Genomic DNA, 22657 nt, shown 5'->3' with positions numbered 1-22657 from the left:
TGTTTATAGAAACTTTTAAATTATAATTGCTCTAAGTGTCAACTCCTTCCTTACCAAGAAAGAGACAAATGGGGAAAAATTTTAATAATAATGATCTCAATACCATAGAAAAGATAAATTTCCTAAACCTATATTATTATTATAAGTAACAGTATCACTACAATGAACCTTAAAGAATATCTTTGTGACATATTTTTTCATCATTATTGACCTACATCACACTTGATAACAAGATAGTAATTTAACTCAAGATCTCTGCACTAAAAAATGGTGGCAAAGAGGGGTATATTTCTTGTTTTAATGTCTGTGTACTACAGACTGGGCCCAGGAATACATCCTCCAATGAGTTACTCAGGATCACCACTGTAGAAATGCTAAAAACCAGAAATAGGAATCAAAGAGGGGGACAGGTAGATTTAAATCACTGAATAATTCAGAAAGTATACAAAATACCCATAAGTTAACTACATAGTTATTCCTATCCAATTCTGTTTTGACTGGGAACAAAAGGTAAGAAGATCAGAGTAAAAGAAACTAACAAATATGATTTCTAAAAGGGATTATAAAACTAGCTCTTTTACAGTAAAAGAGTTATCTTCAGGTTTACTTCTACTAGAAAATATCTCCTCACAGAGACCAATTAACAACAGGGGAAAAATTATTCAGAAGCAATGCTTAAAATAATTTGGGAAAACTTATTAGTAAGCACCGTTAGTATAATTACTATAGCTTCTCTGCTAGACTATAATAGCTAGATTACCAACCAAAAATTAACACACTTACATTATTAGCAAAACCTTTTTGGGGTGGACGGATATTGGTGATTGAACTCAGGAGGCGCATCACTGAGCCACATCAATAACTTTTTTGTTTTTGTTTGTTTGTTTTATTTTGAGATAGGGTCTCATCTCACTATGTTGCTTAGAGCCTTGTTAAACTGCTAAGGCTGGCTTTGAACTTGCAATCCTCCTATCTTAGCTTCCTGGGCTGCTAGGATTATATGCCACTGTGCCCAACTAGTAAAACTTTTAAATTATACAGAAATACTTTTTCTATAATTGAAATTCATCCTTTTTTTCACCTCATTCCCATTTGCCCTGATCATTAAAGAATTCCATGTGTTCCGTAGATATTTGGTTCCAATAATGCCTGTGATTTTTATCACACATTTTATAGAAAGGTTCCTAGAAAAATTTAAGATAGAGTACTATTATCTTTATAGGTACTTTATTAAGGCAGATTACTGTCAGTCTTCAATGCTGCTAGAAAATGATGCTGATCAGTTTTTACAACTGCATAATTTTATACACTAGATCTATTAATAAAATCTGCATAATACTCATATACTATAAAATATAAATTCTGAAATAAAAGTACGAACAGAAAAAGTAAGAACCTCAAATGAATGAGATGGTTAATTGGCAAAATTTCTATTAAAGAAATAGTGAGATTCTAATCTAACCCATGTTGCTCAAGACTTATAAGAAGCAATATTCCTCCAACCGTATATTTTATACAGTTTTTTTCCTTGAATATTTTGTAAGTTTAAAAAAAAAATTAGGGGCTGTGGCTGTGGCTTGGCGGTAGAGCACTTGCCTTGCACACATGAAGCACTGGGTTTGATCCTTGGCACCACATAAAATAAATAAGTAAAACAAAGGTATTGTGTCCATGTTCAACTAAAAACACAAAGATTTTTTTAAAAATTTAAAGCTATATAATGAATTCTCTCATACATGTAACATGCAGCTCACTTAAGCCTTATATAGCATAATATGTGAAATGTAGTTTTCTCTCTAATTGACAATAAGTTTAAGCACTGGTTCAACAGTTCAACAGATTTTAGGCTTAATTGTATGGAACCATAATTTCCAAAACTTTTGACCTGTAAAATTAGCAATTTCATTCAATTCACTTATATATACTCTAGAACTCTCAATATTGCATTAATTATTTTCAATAATCAGCACTACTTGATTCACACCAGAGAATTTCCACAATCTTCATCCAGCACAGGATGCACCATGGAAGAGGATGGGGTAGAGGAAGGTTTGTAGTTGTTTACTGAACAGCTTTGAGTGTACTGGCAAATATCCAAAACCCAGACTTTGATTATTAAGCAATGATTGCATTTGTGACTATTCACAAAGCAACAGTACATAAAACATTCAGCTTTCATAGACTGTAAAATGATAAACATCATCAATTCCTCTGAATTAAAAATCACCCATCAAGGGGCTGGGATTGGGGTCAGCAGTAGAGCACTCACCTCGCAGGTGCGAGACTCTGGGTTCAATCCTCAGTACCACATAAAAATAAATAAGTGAAATAAAGGTTATGTGTTCAACTACAACTAAAAAAAATCAATATTAAAAAAAATCACCCATCAATCAAAAATACACTGTTACACATCACACTATAATAAAAATGCTAAAGATCCTCATTTTCAGAACATTTGCAAAGATTTTTTTCTTTTACACAAACTCCAAATTAGAGCAGAAAATTAGAGCAGAATATGAAAGAGAAAGAAGGGCAGGTTATTAGTTCGTTTAAGATGGTAAGTAAAGGCGGAACTTAATGTTTTTATAAGTTGATGATAGAATAAATCAATCTAAGTATTATAGAGCGTGGATACTTATCTGTCCAAAGAGCAATAAACACAATATTTCTTCAAGATTATCCAGGAAGAAATAATCCATGTTCTATCAACTTTAGTTCCTCTTTTGGCCATAAGCAATACAGTGGGAAGTGGCCAAATACAAATGGCCACTTGTGACAATCTGAGAAAAATGTACAAATTGCCTCACTTTTGTCAAAAAAAATAAAAGGAAAAGAAATTAAAAAGCTCATATTAATGTCCAACAAATGAAATAAAGAAGCAGGAAAAGACAAGGCATTTTTCAAGGAAAATGAAGTCTTCAATCTGTATAAAGAATGAAAATTTCACTTATTCAACAAATATTTGCTGATAATTTACTGTGACAGTCACAGAGATGAAAGCAGTAACCAACCAGACATGATAGTCTCTGTCCTGATGGAGCTTGTAACTTAATGAGAAAGCTAATAATCATATAAATATTCAGTATGTGTAAATACTATGGAGAAAATTAGAGCAGAGTATGAAAGAGAAAGAAGGGCAGGTTATTAGTTCGTTTGATGGTAAGTAAAGGCAGCACTTAATATCTGAACAGAGACCCACTAGAAGTGAGTGAACAAGCCTTACAGATAATATGGGGAAAGCATTTTCTAGGCAAAGGAACACAAATACAAAAGCCCTGATGGGAAAGAATGCTTGGCACATTTGAGAAAACAAAAATTTTAACTGTAAAGTTAAATAAGGAGACTCATTCCAGGGAAGAGCAGAGATGAGATCAGTGAAAATCTGTAGTTCATGGTTGCTACAAATCCTCTACTGTAAATGAATGCTCATGGGGCTAGAACTAAGAATATGATGAATATGGACATCATCTGCATAGCAATAACAGCAAAGAACTGGGAGACAGGAAGCATACAGATAGAGTACAGACACCAGTTGAGGAGGAAATAAGAGAAGCAGGGTTGAAAATCTTCAGGAGGTAATCTTCAGAAGTAACTGAGTTTGAGTATGGGCATATGCACATGTGTGGTAGGGGAAAGCACTCGCAGGGTATAAACAGAGTTGACAAAGCTGAGCAGTGGCAATTTCCATACTTTAAAAAAATTTTTGATAATCTGGAAGTTTAAATTTTATCACTTGTTTTCATGACTCCAGTTATTAGCATACTAAATATTTTCAGCCAGAACCATTTATCAATAACTTTATGTGCTCAAACATGACTGGGTTTTAGACCTGAACTCTAACCACATACTAAATTTAATGATGAAAAAGGAAACTGCACTGAACAAAAAAAAATTTTTTTTTAAATTAGCAGGATCCATTCTGAGAACATTGAAAAGCACTCACATCAATTCACACTGCTTATCACACCACAAACTACACTATTAAATCCTAACTGAATAGCATTTCAGTTTCCATACATATTATGAAACACCAATGCATACACATATCATGCAACTCAGTCTTTACTAAACCATTTTCAATATTAAAAATAAAATGAATACAGAAACACCAATATGATGGCCCTAAAATGATCAAAACGTGAAAGAGCCTTAGACACATATACTTTTCAGATTTTTTTATGTTACTATTTATTTAAAAGATCCTGTGATGTGAGACCCTGTCTTAAAAAAAAATTTTTTTAATTAAAAAAAAAAAAGGCTAGGGATATGGTTCAGTGGTTGACTGGGTTTAGTCCCTGATACTTTAAAAAAAAATCCTACTATGTACTTACTGAATGACTTCAATATTAAATAGTTGAAAATAATTTACTTTTAGTAATTTAGAAAAACTCCACAAGTTTTTATTAGATTTCTTTATTGTTTGTTTCTTGGGGGGGGGGGGGGGGTTGTTTTAAGAAACAGGTTCTCATTATTTTGCCCTGGTTGGCCCAGACTTCTGGATTCAAGTGTTCCTCCTGCCTCAGCGTCAGGAATAGATGAAACTACAGACACACAGCACTACACCGGCTTAGATTTCTTAAAATACTTATTTGATTACAGATTTATGAAGAATACCTAATCATAAACCACAAAAGGGCAGAGCCCTATTTTAGGATTTTATTGCTGTTTTGATTTTTAATATCGTTGTATATAAAATTCCTTACACTCTTAAAATTCAAATTTTCTAGTTCTCTTTTAATAACGTATATTTAAAAAAAAACTAATATTCTAGCTGCAACATACAAAGCAGTAAAAATTTGACGTTTAAGTCCTATGTATTTATTTATTTATTTGGTACTGGGGAATAAATCCAGGGGCACTTACCACTGAGCCACATCCCCAGCCCTTTTTTGTATTTTATTTAGAGACAGGGTCTCATTGAGTAAATTAGGGCCTCAATAAGTTGCTGAGGCTGGCTTTGAATTGGAGAACCTCTTGCCTCAACTTCCTAAACAGCTGGGATTACAGGCATGCCCCACCACGCCCAACTTTGCTACATTCAAAAAACAGCTGCATGGAGTTGTTTTGGGAAAACATTTTATGTGAGTTTCTCTTAATAATGAATTTCTTGGGCTGGGGTTGTGGCTCAGAGACAGAGCACTTGCCTCACATATGTGAGGCACTGGGTTTGATCCTCAGCACCACATAATAAATAAATAAAAACAAACCACCAAATAAAAAATAATTTCTTGGGCTGGGCTTGTGGCTCGGAGACAAAGCGCTTGCCTCACATATGTGAGGCACTGGGTTTGATCCTCAGCACCACATAATAAATAAATAAACAAAATAAAGATATGTGCCCATGTATAACAAAAAAATATTTTTAAAAAGAATTAATTTCTCTCTCAAAGTGATATTTCACTTGTTATTATTCACATAATGGTCCCAAACTTTCTCTGCTATTACTTAGTGTTTAAAATGAACATAACTTTCTAGAGATATGTTAGTAAAATAGTGCTTTATAATCTCATTTATATCCTTTCCTGTACACTTTCTGTAACCTGAGAATGCTTTCTTTATTGATTGTGATTCTTCTTTTCTTTAATGAAAGAAGGATGACAGCTCCTCAAGGAGCTTACACATGAAGAAATTGCAATGTAAAAATAAGAAGATAACAAGGCATTAAAACTTGATATAAACAATAATTTCCATAGCTGCTTTAGATAAATCAGTATGGAATTCAACAATATCACATACTGCATGCATTTTAATACAAGAGAACAAACCACCAAATAAAAAATAATGTGAAGTTTCTTTTCATTCAGTGTATTTGGCAGAGGTTATAAAATTTATAGAGAAAAATTGTGAAATATGTTTAAATGGGCAAAAAATATTCTGACTATCCTTTCATGGAATGGTGGCAGCTTCGGGATTACCTGAATCAATAAGGGTTATGGGATTTTGTCTTTTGACTATTTACAACTCTGTGGAGATGGAAGTTGAACTATAGAAAACTGATAAAAATAACCCAAGTAATTTCTATACATAAGAAATGCAAATTATTTTCAGCAGAACTGACCAGTTTTGCATCCATTTGCATGTATTTTAGCACATAGATCTATAAAAGGTGCTCTAGATCTCTGAACCAGTTTTAACACCTGAATGATTCCTTCATTAATTAACGAGTTAAATATCTTTGGCATGTATTCATTCTATATTTGTATAAAAGACATGGTTATATCCTCTTTTTAACCAAATAAAATGAATACAAAATGATCTCTACCATTCCCCAAAGGGCCAGTGGGAAGATGGACAAATTCATGATTAATTATACTAATACAATGAGTTAAGTATTATATTACAGATATGAACAGCATAGTATGAGAAGAAAAATAAAACTAATTTCTCCCTAGAAGGTTTAGGGAAGCCTTTCAATTTAAGCCTATCTCTTAAGTTACAATGTATGACAAAGAAGGGACCAAATAACTAGGGCAATACAGCCCACCGCCTGTCCTCATCATAAAGCCCTAAGCTAAAAGTAGTTTTACATTTTCAAATGTTTTTGGGGGGGTGGGATCAAAAGAAGAATGAGTATCTTGTGGCAGGTGAAAATTACATGAAACTCAAATATCAAGTACCCATAAATAAAGTTTTATTGGAACACAGTCACGCTCATTTTTTAATGTATATTTATGGCCACTTTCATGCTATAATAAGAAAGATGAGTAGGTGCAAAAAAGACCATATGTGTCATGCTCATTAATTTACACTGCTGCCTGACACACTATAAACTGCAGTATTAAATCATAACTGAATGTTTCAGTTTCCACATGTATTGCTGTACCACATTTTAAAAAATTAATAATACAAACACATCATGTAAAAATAAGAAGAGATAAGTGGAATTTGAATGTCACACTTGTAATGAACAGAGTAATATCAATTATCCTGTTATCAAATTAGATGATAAAGCACTGTGTTTATTATGAAGTGACATTCCAGGAATGCTAAAAGAATAGAAGATAGATACATCAACATTACTAAACTATGCACTCATCACAATATTCTCCACTCAGAGGAAAGTAACACTCAGAAAAATTTTTAAAATTCTAAAACAGAGTACATCACCATGCAGAATTCTTCACAAAAGCACCAAATGATAACATTATAACCTAAGCAAATTTCTAAGTAACACATTTCATCGTCAAGCAAGGAAAGCCATTTACCAATGGTGAATTATGTTTTATAGCAGTAGTCAAAGAAATGTATCCAGAAAAAACAAACTGGTTTAACGATATAAATCTTTTGGTGAGTAGTTATTCAAAAGGTTGAGAACATTGGTAGTAACGTCAATAGCCAACTAGAAAAACAGGGTAAATGATTTAAAATGGTTTTCATTGACTCTTAATAGGTTCAGTTGTTAGTGAGGAGGCAATGCTAAGTGTGAAGTGGTTGAAGAGTTAGCCCCCTATGAACATGGTACATCTACAGAAGAGAACACTCACAAACAACATGAAAAAAACATGAATTCAGTGTAACATGAACTGAAATCTACTAAGATACATTATTACTAATTTTGATAAAAATCTGTGTGGAGCAGATGAATGCTTAATTTGACATATTTTTAACTTCTACTACTGAACACTAAAGTGCATTGGTAACTAGTTTTTGCTACAGATTTTATATTTCCCACTGAACTTAACCTAAAATTGCAGGATAAAACATAGCTTATATATAAGAAATACTGTGATCAAGTTATCTGAATGACAAGTAGTATTCTTAGAATTATAAGTAATCACAAGCTACTGTACATACTTGCCAAGCTATCAAATGTTAAAATAAGAAGGGAGAATTTTCATTCCCATACAAATTTGCAGTGATTATATTTTTCAACCTTAACTACAGACACAGTAGGATTTTTCAGACCACAGTGCAAGTACAAGATAAATTTTAATATTGCAAACTCCAGTTAATAGTTCAATCAAGGAGTTTTCATTTAACCTTCAATTGGAAGTGATTAATGCAAAAAAGGTAAATACAAAGAAGAGACTCAAACAGAACCCTACAGATACCTTCCAAGTGATGAAAATGCTCAATTAAAATCATATGCTTATGACCTGATATCAGTATTTATAGAACCTATCATAATGAAAAGAAATTGAAATATAAAAAGTCTCTTAGATCAGCATGATAGATGAACATTTACATTAAATTTTGATGACAGAGATACTAACTTTGACCTAAAATTATGTAAAATGTCTTCTCCCACAAAAAAAATTAATAATAATAATAATAAACCTAAATCACAAAAAGTTTTAAGAAATTAAACAGATAGCTCAAACATATCTTGTGGAATAACACTGTTGACTTTTTCAAAAAGTCTTCAACAAAACCACTTTTCTAGCAACTCAGTAAATGTACATTCCATTCTTCTAATAAGAACAAAAAAAAATTGAAGTCATCCTTGACATCTATTTATCTCATATTTCTTTGCTCACGTTTTTATCCATTAAAATATATGCAGAATCTAATAAACAACTCTAACTATATTTACTACCATCCTGATTCAAGTTATCAACTCTGCTCTCCTATGATAACAACTTTTCTAAGTGGTCTCCTTACTTCTTCTTTTGCTCCCTGAACTTAATGCAAACTAAGATTTCCTTTAAAATTTCAAGCCAGATCATGTTACTCCTCAGCCCAAAATCCTCAGTAGCTTCCATCTCACTCAATGTTACACTTTTGATATGAGGTATCCTCCCAAAGCTTTGGTGTTACTGAAGGAATATTCAGAGTTCAAATGATTGTACTATAAGAGCTGTAACCTAGTCAGTCCATTCTAGTTTGAATGGACTTTGTAGTAACTATAGGCAGGTGGGATGTGACTAGAGGAAATGGGCCACTAGCAGCATGCCCTGGAAGGGTGCATCTTCCCTACAGCCTCTTCCCTCTCTGCTTCCTGATCCCACAGGAACTGAGCAGCTCTCCTTTCCTAGGCCCTTCCCCCACAATGTGCTACCTTAACTTGGGCACAAAGCAATGGAGTCAGCAGCCTAGTGACTGAAAGCATGAGTTCCAAATAAACTTTTCCTCCTTTAAGATGTTCTTGTCAGGTATTTTGGTTATGGTTTCATGAAAACTGACTAAAATCCTGCATACACAACGAAGTCCTTATCAGTGGACTGCAAGAAACCACGGGATCTGCTTTCTACCTACTTAAACCATTTCTTCAACTTCATCTCCTCCTCTTCTTACCCTGAAGCATTCAATTTCAGTTACACTGTGTTACTTGTGTTTCTTCCATCTTATTTTTTAATCCTATGTCATAGTCTTAAACTTGTTCTTCCACTGCTTAAAATGATGTGATCCCAAATAACACAGTACTTACTTCATTACATCCTTCAGGCCTCTGCTCAAATCTTACTTCCTCATAGAGGCAATCTATGGCCACCCTATGTAACCAGCAATATTCTTTCACACTATATCCTATCACTCTATAACCCTATTATTCTCCCCAGAATCTAGAGCAGTGCCTGGATTCAAGTATTTGTTCAAAAAGTATTTCCTGAATAAACAAGCAAAAAAAAAACTGCACTTTCTTCTGTGAGTATGCTTCCCGACTTCCTTTTACTTGTATAAGTACAGTGTACATATGTATAAAACTGATTTACCATTGCACTAAGTGTTTCTTCCCAATCGGGCCGCTCTCGAGGGTGAACATTTCTATGCAGTTCTGGAACAAAATCATCCTCTTCAGAATGTACTGAGGACTTCATCTTCCTAGAGATTAAAACGAGAGATGCTGATAAGAATTTTCATTTCTATGAAATCTTTCCAATAAACACAATTCAAAGAGGAGAAAAATTGTGTTTGATTTTAGGCTTACTTAAAAGAACTTAAAACCTCAACATCATGTATATCCACAAGACTGAGATCCTAATTAGAATAAGATATATTCCATGTTTATATAAATATGTCAAAATAGATTCTACTGTCATGTATAACTAAAAAGAACAAGAGGAGGAGAAGAAGAGGAAGGAGGGGGAAGAGGAGGAAGAAGAGGAGGAGGAAAAGGAGGAGGAGGAGGAAGAAGAGGAAGAGAAGCAGCAATTTAAAGTGGCTAGCACCAACCCTACATTCCTATGGCTTTCAGAGATCTCTTATGATGTACCAAACACCTGAATTTACTCCAGGAGATAAAAATAAGGCTTAGAGCTATTTAACTTCTTTGATAGATGGTAATTATATATATGAAATAATTTTTAACTATTAAACACAATATAAAGCAAGAAAAATTTCCAACAGCTATTATTTACTTGGCATCAATACCTACAGAACTGTGCTAAGCTTAGTAAAACTGCAAGATGAAGAAGAAATAAGGTATTTCCAGTACCAATCTATAGAGCAGAGAGCATTAAACCAGCACTCTCAATGAGAACAATTCTGTGTGCTGGACAACACATAAAACTATTTGTACAAAGGTACAGGAAAGCAATCAATCCAAGTGAGATTCCCAAGATTACAATCTTTTTCTTTTTTTTGTACTAAGGATTGAACCCAGGGGTGCTTAACCACTGAGCCATATCCCCATCCCTTTTTCATATTTTATTTAGAGACATGGCCTTACTGAGTTGCTTAGGGCCTCACTGAGGTGCTGAGGCTGGCATTGAAGGCATGACCCTTCTGCCTCAGTCTCCATAGCCACTAGGATTACAGGTATGGACCCCATCCCCTGCCCCTGTACCCTTTTTTAATTTATTTTTTTGGTACTAAGGATTGAACCCAGAGGTGCACTCAACCACTGAGCCACATCTCCAGCCTTTTTTATATATTTTATTTAGAGACAGGATGTCACTGAGTTGCTAAGTGCCTCACTAAGTTGCTGAGGCTGGCTTTGAACTTGAAATCCTCCTGCCTCAGCCTCCCGAGATGCTGGGCACCCAAAGATTATAATCTTGGAAAGGAGGAAAGCCCAATAAAGTAAATTCCACATTTAATCATTATTTTATATAAAAAAATTTCTGAATCAATGATAGAAAAGACAGCCAAGCATAATAAAATAATCTTAGCAGGCTGAGGAGGTATAGATTATACATAGGGTTAATCAAACCAGATAGGGAGTTGGTGTAAAAAAAGAATTATAGAGAAAGAACCTCTTAAATCATTAACAGCTTCCCAAGTTTACAAGTATGTAGTCAAAGACACCAAGAAAACCATAAGAAACTAAATAAAAAGTCTAGTAGACAAAACAGTCCAGCAACATTGAGAAGACAGAAGTTGACAAGCCCTGCCAAGATAGAAGAGCACTAAAAACCCTGAGCCCTCAACTCAGACTCTACAAAAGCAGTATCTTAGGAGGAAGGACAAATAAAAATTTAAAAAAAAAAAAGAAAAGAAAAGAAAACTCCAATAAGTGTAAAACTAAGCCTTGACAAGATCAGAAGTTCTAGAGGAAAAATTAGCTCTCTTTAGAGGAAAAAACATTCCCCAGACTCTGCAAATTTTCATCTACATTTTCTTATATCAAGTAAACATTATGAGTCATGCTTTAACAAAAAAGGTAAGGGGGGGGGGGGGAATTGGGGAAACAAAAGCAAAACAGAGAGATACACAATAAATTCAGATTTGAGCCTTACCAGGAAGGGATGTTAAAATGGCCATGGTGCATTTGCAGGGTCTATTTTTTTTTAATATTTGGCAGAATATTCATACATACAGTATAACTTATTCTATTTAGGTTCCATTCTGTGGTTGTACATGATGCGGAGTTACCCTGGTCATGTATACAAATACAAGACTAGGAAAGTTATATCCAATTCATTCTACAGCCTTTTCTATTCCTCCCTTCATTTCCCTTTGTCTAGTCCCAAGGATTTCTATTATTCCCCTCCTCGGCCTCCCTTGTTTGGGGTTAGTATCCACAAATCAGAGAGAATTTTTGGCCTTTGGTTTCTGGGATTGGTTTATTTCACTTAGCATGATATTTTCTAGTTTCATTCATTTCCTGGTAAATGCCATAATTTCATTCTTCTTTATGGTTGAGTAATATCCCATGTTTCTATATACCACATTTTCTTTATCCATTCATCTGTTGAAGGACACCGAGCTTGTTTCCATAGCTTGGCTATTGTGAGTTTTAACTATAAACATGGATGTGGCTGTGTCACTGTAGTATGCTCATTTTAGGTCCTTTGGTATAGACAGAGGAGTGGGAAAACTGCATCCAAGCTTTCTAAGGAATCTCCATACTGCTTTCCATAGTGGTTACACCAATTTGCAGTCCCACCAACAATGTATGACAATACCTTTCTCCCCACATCCTCACCAACACTTATTGTTACTTGTATTACTTATAATGTAGCTTCTATTATGATGTACTAAGCTATAAACAGAACCACACCAGTCCAACAAGAAGAAAAGGCAACAATCATAATTTTCTAGAATACATCATATAAGTGAAGTTTCAGGGCGGGCAACCAACTAGCCTCTGCTCTATAGAAAGAAAGCCCTCTCCAAGATCAGATGGATTACAAGTAATTACTTGCCAGGGCAAAGCAAGGGGAAAGAGAGATACACAAACTGGTAATAAGATTTCAGTTAAATTTAAAACATTTATGATTTACAAATTCAATAAAATGAAAGAGAAAAATAGATTTAAAAATATGAAAATCAGTAAAAAGAGATAAAAAGATGAAGAATTTCAACAAGAGAATTGGAATCTGTTAAAAACAAATGTTCATTCTAAGACTGAAAATTATCTGAAATTAACTCACTAGATAGAGTTAAATGGACATGGTTAAAGGGAGGTTAGTAAACTGGAATAGAGTAGAAAATAATTATACTGAACTATAAAAAGAAAAAAGGAGAAAAACTGTACAAGACAACATAAAAGTAACTAAATAAAATGTCTCACATGTCAAAATTGTTGACTCAGAAATAAATGAGAGATATTGAAATAGAGACAGAGACAAAAGAAGTATTTTTAAAAGAAAGGACCCAGGCATGGTAGCACATTCCTGTAATCCCAGCTACTCCCCTCAGGAGGCTGAGGCAGAAGGATCACAAGTTTAAGGGTAGCTTGGGCAACTTAGTGAGAACCCTGTCTCAAAATAAAGGACTGGGAAGCCCCTCACTCATCTAATATGTGAGGCCCTGGATTCAATCCCCAGTACTGCAACAAATAATGGTTTTTAAAATACATAAAGCAAAATTTGAAAGAACGAAAAGTAGATAAATCCATACTCACAGCTGACAATTTTAACAAACCCTTCTCAGTAACTGGTAGAATAAGCAAAAACAATCATGATATATAGATACAAACAATTTTCCAATTTCAAAAATTCCAATAGAACATTAAATCCAACAACTAGAGAATGCACATTCTTTCAAGCTCACATAAAACATTAAAGAGATTAAATGCCAGACAATGCAACTCTCAACAAATACAAAGAATTTAAACTATGAATTACATACTTTGTAACAATCACAGAATCACACGAAAAAATCAAGTACTAGAAGACAACTAGATATGTTCCCAATGTCTAGAACTCAAGAAACACAATTCTGAATTACTCATATCAAATATATGATATCACAATGGAAATGAGAAAATATTTTTATCTGAATGATACTGAAAATAGAACAGACACAAATGTGTGGGATACACCTAAAGCACTATTTAGAGCAAAATTCATAGCTATAAATGCATAACACTGGAAATAACACAAATTTAAAAACCAATATACTAAGTTTCCACGACAACAAGCTAGAAAAAATAGTAAATTAATTCAAGGAAAATGTAAAGAAAACTTTTAATTAATAATGAAATAGCAAATATACAATAGAGGAAACAAAGAAAGACAAAAGTTGATTCTTTGAAAGACTAATAAAATGAGTAATCCCTAAACAAGACTGATCAAGAAAAAACAGAAGAGTTATAACTAGAAAGTCTACAGACGTAAAAAGATTACACAGTCTATGGACATTAAAAAGATTCTCAGGATTATATGATCAATTTTACTTCAATGCAGTAGAGAATAAAAAAATTACCTGAAGAACACAACTCACTAAAACTGAAACAAGAAACAAAACAAAAAAACTTTATTCTCAGAACTATGAAAAAAATTAAACCTGTAAGAAAACTCCAAGCCCAACTGGATTCACTAATGAACTGTTTAAAACATTCAAGGAATAAAAATTAAAATTCTTATATAAATCCTTCTGGAACATAAAAATAAATACTTATCAACCCATTCAATGAAGCCAAGTGTTATGGTTTGGATTTGAACTGTCCCCTAAAAGCTCCTGCTAATGCAGCAATATTTAGATGTAAAATGATTGGATTATGCAAGTTGTGACCTAATCATCCTTATTTGAATGGACTGAGTGATAACTATAGGCGGGTGGGGTGTGGCTGGAGGAGTTGGGTCACTGGGGGCATGCCCTGGAAGGGTACATCTTCCCTGCAGCCCCTTTCGCCTCTCCACTTTCTTATACCACTAAAAGCTGAGGAGTTTTCCTCCACTGGGCACTTAACCCTATGATGTGCTGCCTCACCTTGAGCCAAGAGCATAAGAGTTGGCTTCTATGGACCTGGTACCTCTGAAACCATGAGACTCAAATAAACTTTTCCTTCTCTGAACTGTTCTTATTGGATATTGTGGTCATAGCGTCAAAAGGCTGTCTAAAGTAGCAAGCCAATCATTATAATGAAAGTTGATAAAGATATTACTAGGAAAGAAAATTGCAGCTTGGTATCATGAACATAGCTTAAAAAAAAACTCCTAAGCAAAATATTAACAAATCAAACTCAGTAATATTCAAAAAGGATATATATTGACCCTGTGCGTTTTGGTCAAAAATGCAAGTTGGCTTAACTTTCTAAAATCAATCCTTGTAATTGACCACACTATTAAAAATGAGAAAAATTACATATCATTTCAATAGGTAAGATTTAATACCTGTGAATGAATTTTTTTTAAAGAGAGAGAATTTTTTTAATATTTATTTTTCAGTTTTCGGCAGACACAACATCTTTGCTTGTATGTGGTGCTGAGGATCGAACCTGGGCCGCACACATGCCAGGCGAGCGTGCTACCACTTGAGCCACATCCCCAGCCCACTGTGAATGAATTTTAAAAGTATTTTAATGGACATTACTTTAAGAACATAGTTAACATATTTAAAAGTGAAATGCTGAATGCTTTACAACTGAGATCATGAATAAGAAAAGAATGTCTTCCACAACATTGTACTTAAGGTCCTACTAAGTTTAAAAAAAAAAATAAAAAACAAGGAAAAGAAAAATAAAGGGCATAAAAATGCAATAGGAAAAATAAAAATTCTCATTATTTAAAGATAACATGATTTGTACACAGACCACCTAAGACTTTACAAACAACAGAATTGATAAGATAATTTAGCAAGATCACTGATTATCTAGTCAATATGGAAAAAGAATGAAACATATTCTTAGTAGTACATGCAATTACTTATTATAGTAACAAATATGTCCATTAACAATACCTAACTTTTACTATTCTTCACAAAATATACAGAATTATTGCTGTCTTTTAATAAGTAGCTAAATTTCATAGATATAGAGCAACAGAAGCCAGACATAAGTATGTGCTATAATTTTATTTACATAAAGTTCAAGAATAGGCAAAATTAATGATCATAACAGAAGTCAGAATAATGGTTTGAGAGAGGTACTAACTAGGAGGGACAAAGGTTTTGTGGCAGGCTAGAAAAATTATCTAAATTGTGTTGTTACTACTTGGGTGTATACTTGGGTACATACATATGTATAAATTTACCAAGCTATACATTTATAATTGATAGACTTTATTATATGCAAGTTATACTTCAATAAGTGTAAAGTAAAAGTTTATTGGTAAATGCTACACATTAGTTTAATAGTTATAAAAATTATGTTTATATATTACTGTGCCATGAAATAATGAATCAACTCCATAAAAACTTTTGTTGTATGCTTTTATAATTAAAGATAAATATTGGTCCTGTAGTTTCAAATACATTTTTATAAGACTTTTCTATAAAACATCTTCATACTTGAACCTGGTGGATATATTGAATCAAACAGAAAAAAAAAAAAACACTTCCCTCAAATACAAAGATCATGGTCCTTTCCATCTTGCAGCTTCTCCTGTTAAAAAATTACTTAAACAATTGAATCTTTGACACACATTCATTTTATTTGTATGAGATTCTAGTTCGTGTCTTTTAAAAACTTATACTTGACAGTTTTGACATTCCACAGAGATATCCAAGTGAATTCCCTTTCGAACAAATACACCACATTGCCCAGAATTATATCTCAATGACTATACATCCCGGGCACATCTTTTCTTAATCTTTGGAGCAAATTACAAGCAGCAATAAAATTGTACCTTCCTCTTTTTTATTCTCCCATTCTGTGTTTTGTGTATTTCTTGTTCTTTATCAAGTGTGCTTCTGCTCCTGTGACAGTTGTGGCAATAAGCTATTTCCCACTGGTGGCAACAATGAGTCAAAGTCTGGTTTAGAGTCTGAGGCTTGGCAGATACATACAGGCATTGGTTCTGTCAGAGACAATAGAGAGTTTGGTTTGTTAGTCACTTTTGGACTTCATAAAGAGTGTCAGAGGAATAGCTCTTTGCAATATGGCCAACTTGGTGAGCTTGGTGTTCTCTGCTGGTTTTGCCTGTGATTGAAGTAGTAAAACTCAAGCTGCAAAGTTTCTGTGTGTGTCAGTGTATTTGTAGCTGATAAAAGCCATTACCTGGCATCATAGAATGTAATCTACTAATATGCTAACTTCAGAATATGTTAATAATTAGACTGCTAAGAGTTTTAAAATATAGGTGCTCTGTTCTAGCTAGTTAATACTGGTTAATAAGGTTTTACATAAACCTAATATTTCCAGTATTCCTAGAAAATAAAGAAACAGGACTTATAACACTGGGGACAGCTGTATTTGTGGTGAAAAGACAAAAAAGTTTGCTGAAGTCAGTTGGAAGTGCATTTTGGTCACTTTGAACTGAAAATATCTGATATACTATAATTCTTAGTAGGCATTACAATTTTAGCAACAAAAATCTAAAAGATATGAGAAGGTATATAGTATAAAAAAATTTCATCACATCATAATCTTCAATCTGTCCTTGTCCTACCCATTAAATTACCTTCTCCCACAGTAATCAGTTCCTTATACTCTTTAAGAATTTTAAATTACTCATATATGAAAGAAAATATCAATACAAAGAAAAGTCTAAAAACAATGTGCAAATATGCTACTCCTTATTGTGTTTACGTACTCTTGTGAGCCTTGCTTCTTTCTAATATTTCCTGTAGAATTTTCCATCAACATGGAGAGCTGTTTTGTTAGTTTGGGGTGTTTTGTTGTTGTTGTTATTGTTGTTGTTGTTTTCTGTGATATTAGGGATTGAACCCAGGGGTACTGTATCACTGAGCTACATCCTCAACTCTTTTATTTTCAATCCCCAATACTATGAAAAAATACACACCCACACACACACACATACACACACATGGTATGTGTAATATGATATAAATTTTTTAAATTCTCCATTTTCCCAAGTTTTATATTTAAAATGTTTTGGTGTCATTTAATACACTTAAATCTCTGATCATTTATCATTTGTCCTAGGTATGAGGTAGAATTCTAGGTTTATTTATTTTCCACAGATGTATATCCAATCTCCCCCTGCCTTCATTTAATGAATAGTACTTAATGTTTCCACTGGTTTAGGGAAGCTCACTGTACCACAGCTAAATTTTCCTATGAATGTGGGTATGTGTGTGCTTTCCATCCTACCCAAAGTGACTTCTCCTCATGTCCTGGCACCACAGATTTTAATTACTGTGACTTTATCCCACAAAGTCCTCTATCCCTACCCTCAATTTCTTTTCTTTACTTCTATCAATTTATTTCAAGATGAATCATCTAGTTTTTTAAAAAAGCATTTTTATTATCACCTGAAAAATTCAAATTAGCTTGAACTAGTATCATTATCGTGCTGCATAGTTTTAGCTCTGAAAAAGGTATATTTTTCATTTGTTCCTGACTTCTTGTATGTTCTTTAGTAAGAATTTCCTTTATTTTTTAAATAGATTTTAAAGATCCTTTTTAATTGTATTTCTGACATTTTATCTTTTTGGTTTGGCACATTTTTTTCTAGTATATCTTCTAACTGATTATTGCTCAATACACTGAGATTAGCCCTGTTTTGCACTGCCACTTCTCAGTCACTGTCTGAGGTAGTAGACCATTTTTCCTAGAAGATTCCACTTTCCAGCCTGAAAAGGACCACATAGCAGCCACTCACCTCCCTAGAGACCCACCAGACAGGAATTATATTAAGATTCTGCCTCACAGAATATTTCCTTCAGAGAATTTTCATCTCAGGTGCCAGAAAAAACTCAGCAATGAAACTTCCATCCCAAGACAACTCTCTCTTCCACATCTCTGAAAAATTAGTAAGGTTTAAAAAAGGGAAAATGAATCCCTAATAGAATGGTATGGCTGGCCTCAGGAAACCAAAGACTGATAAACTTCTGGAAGACTAAAAGCAAGCGGGGATCATGTAAACCAATAAAGAAAAACAGAGGTTCAAGTAGGCTACACCTCAATCCTCCCCACAATAAAAAAGAAGCTTGTTTGCAAGGTATTAATAACAACTGGGAAATTACTCTTTAAAGAAATCTGACTGGCAACTAAGGGTTCTAAGGAAGATGCGTGTATCTAAAAGAAGCAAGGTGGAAGCTATTATATAACATGGGATTATGAAGAAAACATGGGACAGGGGGCACAGAGTGCAAGTATGTTTTATTCAGCAGTTAAAAGCACATGCTCTGGTCAGTCAGAACAAACAGAACATGAACACTGAATGAATAAAGTACACTGAAAGCTAAAAAAAAAAACCCTAAATTTATTAGATAGATAGATAGATAGATAGACAGATCCAAATATGAAGAAGCCTTAAAAATGACTATTCTATTTGAATTTAGAAGGTTCAAAAAGAAGATGGAGCAAGGCCCTAAGCAACTCAGTAAGACCCTGTCTCAAATTTTGTTTTTAATTTAAAAAATAAAAAGAGATGGGGATATGGCTCAGTGGTTAAGCACTTTTGGGTTCAATCCTCAGTGTAGACAAAGGAAGGAAGAAGGGAAGGAAACAAGTACAAAAACACTTCAAACCACAAAATAAAAATGTAAAGAGAAATGTATTAAGAAAGGAAGGATTATGGAGACCTAATAAGGAAAAAAAAAAGAGGTTCCACAAAGAGAAAACTTTTATAGATAGAAAGAAGGCAGTAACTAAATTACTAATAGTAACAAAAGAACAAGCTACAAACTGCTAACTTGTATCTTGAACATCCCCCAAAGACCCACAGATTGAAGACTTGTTCCCAGCCTGTGGCACTACTGGGAGGTGGCAGAACCTTTAGAAGGTTGGGCCCAGTAGAAGGAAGTTAGGTCTCTTTGGGTGTGTGCCTGAAAGAGATACTGAGACCCCTAGCTCTTTCTGTCTTCCTCTTTGCTTCCTAGCTGCCATTAGGTGAGCAGTCTTTTCCACCACCTATTTATTCCCCACCATGATGTAGTTCCTCATCACTGGCCCAAAAGCAGCAGGTCATGGGCTGAAAAAGCAGTCCATGGACTGATAAAAGCAGACCATGGACTGAAACCTTGAGCCAAAATAAACCTTTCCTCCTTTTAGAATGATTTTCAATTCAAATATGTTAGAGCATTGTAAAGTTAATACACGAAGGAAAAGAGGAAATAGATTGCTATTTGAGTGTATACAAGAAGTCAGAGGACATCACCCACAGAACTTATCTACAAAAAATATTCAACAAACTAACAACCTAGTAACAAATGTTCTGGAACAGACACCTTAAGATAGGATGTACTGAGGATAAGAAGAAATAATAATAAGTGCTGAATGATGATATACATAATTATATCTAAATGAATGATAAAAAGAAAATACTATAGTATCTCAACAAAAAACTAAGGTCTAGGGGTGAGGTTGAATGGGAATAAGCAAGAGTTTCAAAAGTCTCATCTTAGGGGGACAGAATTGAAAACTAATGAAAGTAAAATATCCTAAAGATCTTATTTGATGAGGAAGGGAAGAGAAGAGAAAAAGGAGTTAAAACAGAAAAAAAAATAGAGTAGAAGAATTATTTAATTTCAAATAATAACAGAGAAAATTCAAAGGGAAAATTAATCATCAATGAAAAGTAAACAGGGGGCTGGGGATGTGGCTCAAGCGGTAGCGCGCTCGCCTGGCATGCGTGCGGCCCGGGTTCGATCCTCAGCACCACATACAACCAAAGATGTTGTGTCCGCCGAAAACTAAAATAAATAAATAAACATTAAAAAATTCTTTAAAAAAAAAAAAAAAATTTAAAAAAAAAAAAAAAAAAAAAGTAAACATATAGCAAAACTTCCAAAATTAAGTTTCCAAGAAGGTTTTGCTTATTCTGATGATAATCTTACTAAGCTAGTCACTTGATAAATTTTATTTTAAAAAGAAAACATAGACTATGTCATATTTATAAACAGAACTTCAAATGTGTCAGAGATTTGGAGCTGGGATTGTGGCTCTGCGGCAGAGCACTTGCCTCACTTATACGAGGCACTGGGTTCAATCCTCAGCACAATAAATAAATAAATAAATAAATAGTGTCCAACTATAACTTTAAAAAAATTATATGTGTCATAGATTTTAATTTAATGATGTTGGAAGTACAAGTGACCACTTAAGGGTAACTTCAATGTTTAAGCTGAATGCAAAGATCAAGGAAAAATAGGTTATAAGGGTTTTAAATTTAAATAACCAATTTAATAAACCAGGAACTCATATATAGTTTAATATAGTTGCTCTGCTCCGAGACCCCTCCTGAACATCAAACACTCAAATAGACAGATGTTAAGAAAGGCCCACATTGGACTCCATCCCACTGGGCTTAATTACTGAAATACCAGGAAAGTCTTGTACAAGCATGCCTCATGGTTAAGACAGATTTATTTCACAAATTATAAAGACAGACCAATTGGCTAAACTCCAGTACTGCATAAAATTTTCAAAGATTAAGGGATGTTCCCATCCAACTCTGTTGATTACAATTAAAATCATTATTTTTCTAACACTAATAAGGTTATATTGAGTGTGTTAAAAGAATATTTAACACAACTAAAAACTATTTAACTAAACTAACTCCAAGATCTTATCTTCAAGGTTATAAAGCAAAGAAATAACCTTGGCAAAGTACACACCATTTTTGACATTGTACATAACTGATTATTAAGAGTGAAATGCCCATGAAGAACAATACCACATACAATGGTCCTGGGTGTGATACTGTTAGATAAATAAATAAATATTTTTTAACATGGTTAAGTGTTAATACTAACTCTCCATTTTCCCAAGCTTATAAAAACTGGTTGGGAATCCCAAAATCAAGAATTTCTGCAGAAGACAAAAGTGTCACAGTAATAAAAGCAGGGAACTATGAAAGAGCTTCCAGAGTTTCCAGGTGAATTAGCCATTAAAGTAATCATCCTAGAGGAAAGCAAGAAGCCACAAGAAATGTTAATACTATTTTCCAGGCCCTTATTATCTATTTGGATTGGGTAGTATCTTCTAACTTGTTGCATCATTCCAAGTAAGAAGAGAAGTAATAAAGAACTCAGTCAATCAAGTGCATCAAATATTAGTCCCATAATGCTACAAACCATTAAAGGAATTCCCCCCAAATTTAAAGCATGCTCATCGCCAAATCATCCAGCTTAACTGGAATCAGAAGTTTCTCTTCTCACTAAAAACTGATTCTTAAAAGCAAATACAAGTGAAAACATGACTGAGGGATTTGGGCTTCTATAAATTAAAAGTACACAAATTGTAAAAACACAGTTCAATTATGCACTATATTATCCCTGTTTCAAATGCCAGATTGTCCATCAACCAATAACATGATATTAAAGAACATTAAACAAGATGATATTATAAACTTAATGATATTAGGCATCAGGCCTAGAAATTGAATCTTTAAAATTAAGGCAATATTGTGTTCATGACTTTAATGTTATCAACATATTCTATACATCACTGTGCAAAGAAAAGCCTCAAAGAAAGAATTTCAAAACCAAGATATCAAGCTATGGAACCAACCTAGGTGCCCTACAACAGATGAATGGATAAAGAAAATGTGGTAGACATTCACAACGGAATATTACTCAGCCATAAAGAAAAAATGAGATTATGGCATTTGCCATGAAATAGATAGAACTAGAGAATATCATGCTAAGTGAAATAAGCCAGTCACCAAAAACCAAAGGGTGAGTTCTCTCTGATATTGTGGATGCTAACACATAACAAGATAGTGTAGGGAGAGGGAGAATAGAAGCTCAATGGATTAGATAATAAGGAATCAAGGGAAGGGAGGGTATGGGAATAAGAAAAGACAATAGAATGAATCAGACATAACTTTCCTTGTTCACATAAGAATCCATGACCAACTTAACTCCACATTGTGTACAACCACAAGAATGGGATCCTAACTGGAATAAGTTATATTCTGTGTATGTCAAAATATGTCAAAACACACTCTACTGTTATGAATATCTAAAAAGAACAAAATTTAAA

The 22657-nt window shown here is 33.7% G+C and overlaps 1 protein-coding gene across 10 annotated transcripts in view; it reads right to left on the bottom strand.

The window, feature by feature from the left end:
• Arhgap32 (Rho GTPase activating protein 32) overlaps positions 1-22657 on the bottom strand; it is a 307145-nt gene that overhangs the window by 158963 nt on the left and 125525 nt on the right. For 6 of the 10 annotated variants that reach the window (XM_058575244.1, XM_046432648.2, XM_046432646.2 and 3 more), the window contains exon 2: positions 9651-9759. In XM_058575244.1, the coding sequence (XP_058431227.1) occupies positions 9651-9755 (105 nt within the window). In that variant the 5' untranslated portion in view covers positions 9756-9759. Of the gene's footprint in view, positions 1-9650; positions 9760-14939; positions 15091-16391; positions 16563-22657 lie in introns of those variants that run through there. The other 4 variants (XM_046432647.2, XM_058575243.1, XM_058575245.1 and 1 more) reach the window with 4 other exon arrangements.

Source organism: Marmota monax, unplaced genomic scaffold (assembly GCF_021218885.2).
Source record: "Marmota monax isolate L192 unplaced genomic scaffold, Marmota_monax_Labrador192_F-V1.1 WCK01_AAM20220418_F8-fsc00062, whole genome shotgun sequence".
NCBI lineage: Eukaryota > Metazoa > Chordata > Mammalia > Rodentia > Sciuridae > Marmota > Marmota monax.
This window is presented reverse-complemented; position numbering and strand designations above follow the sequence as displayed.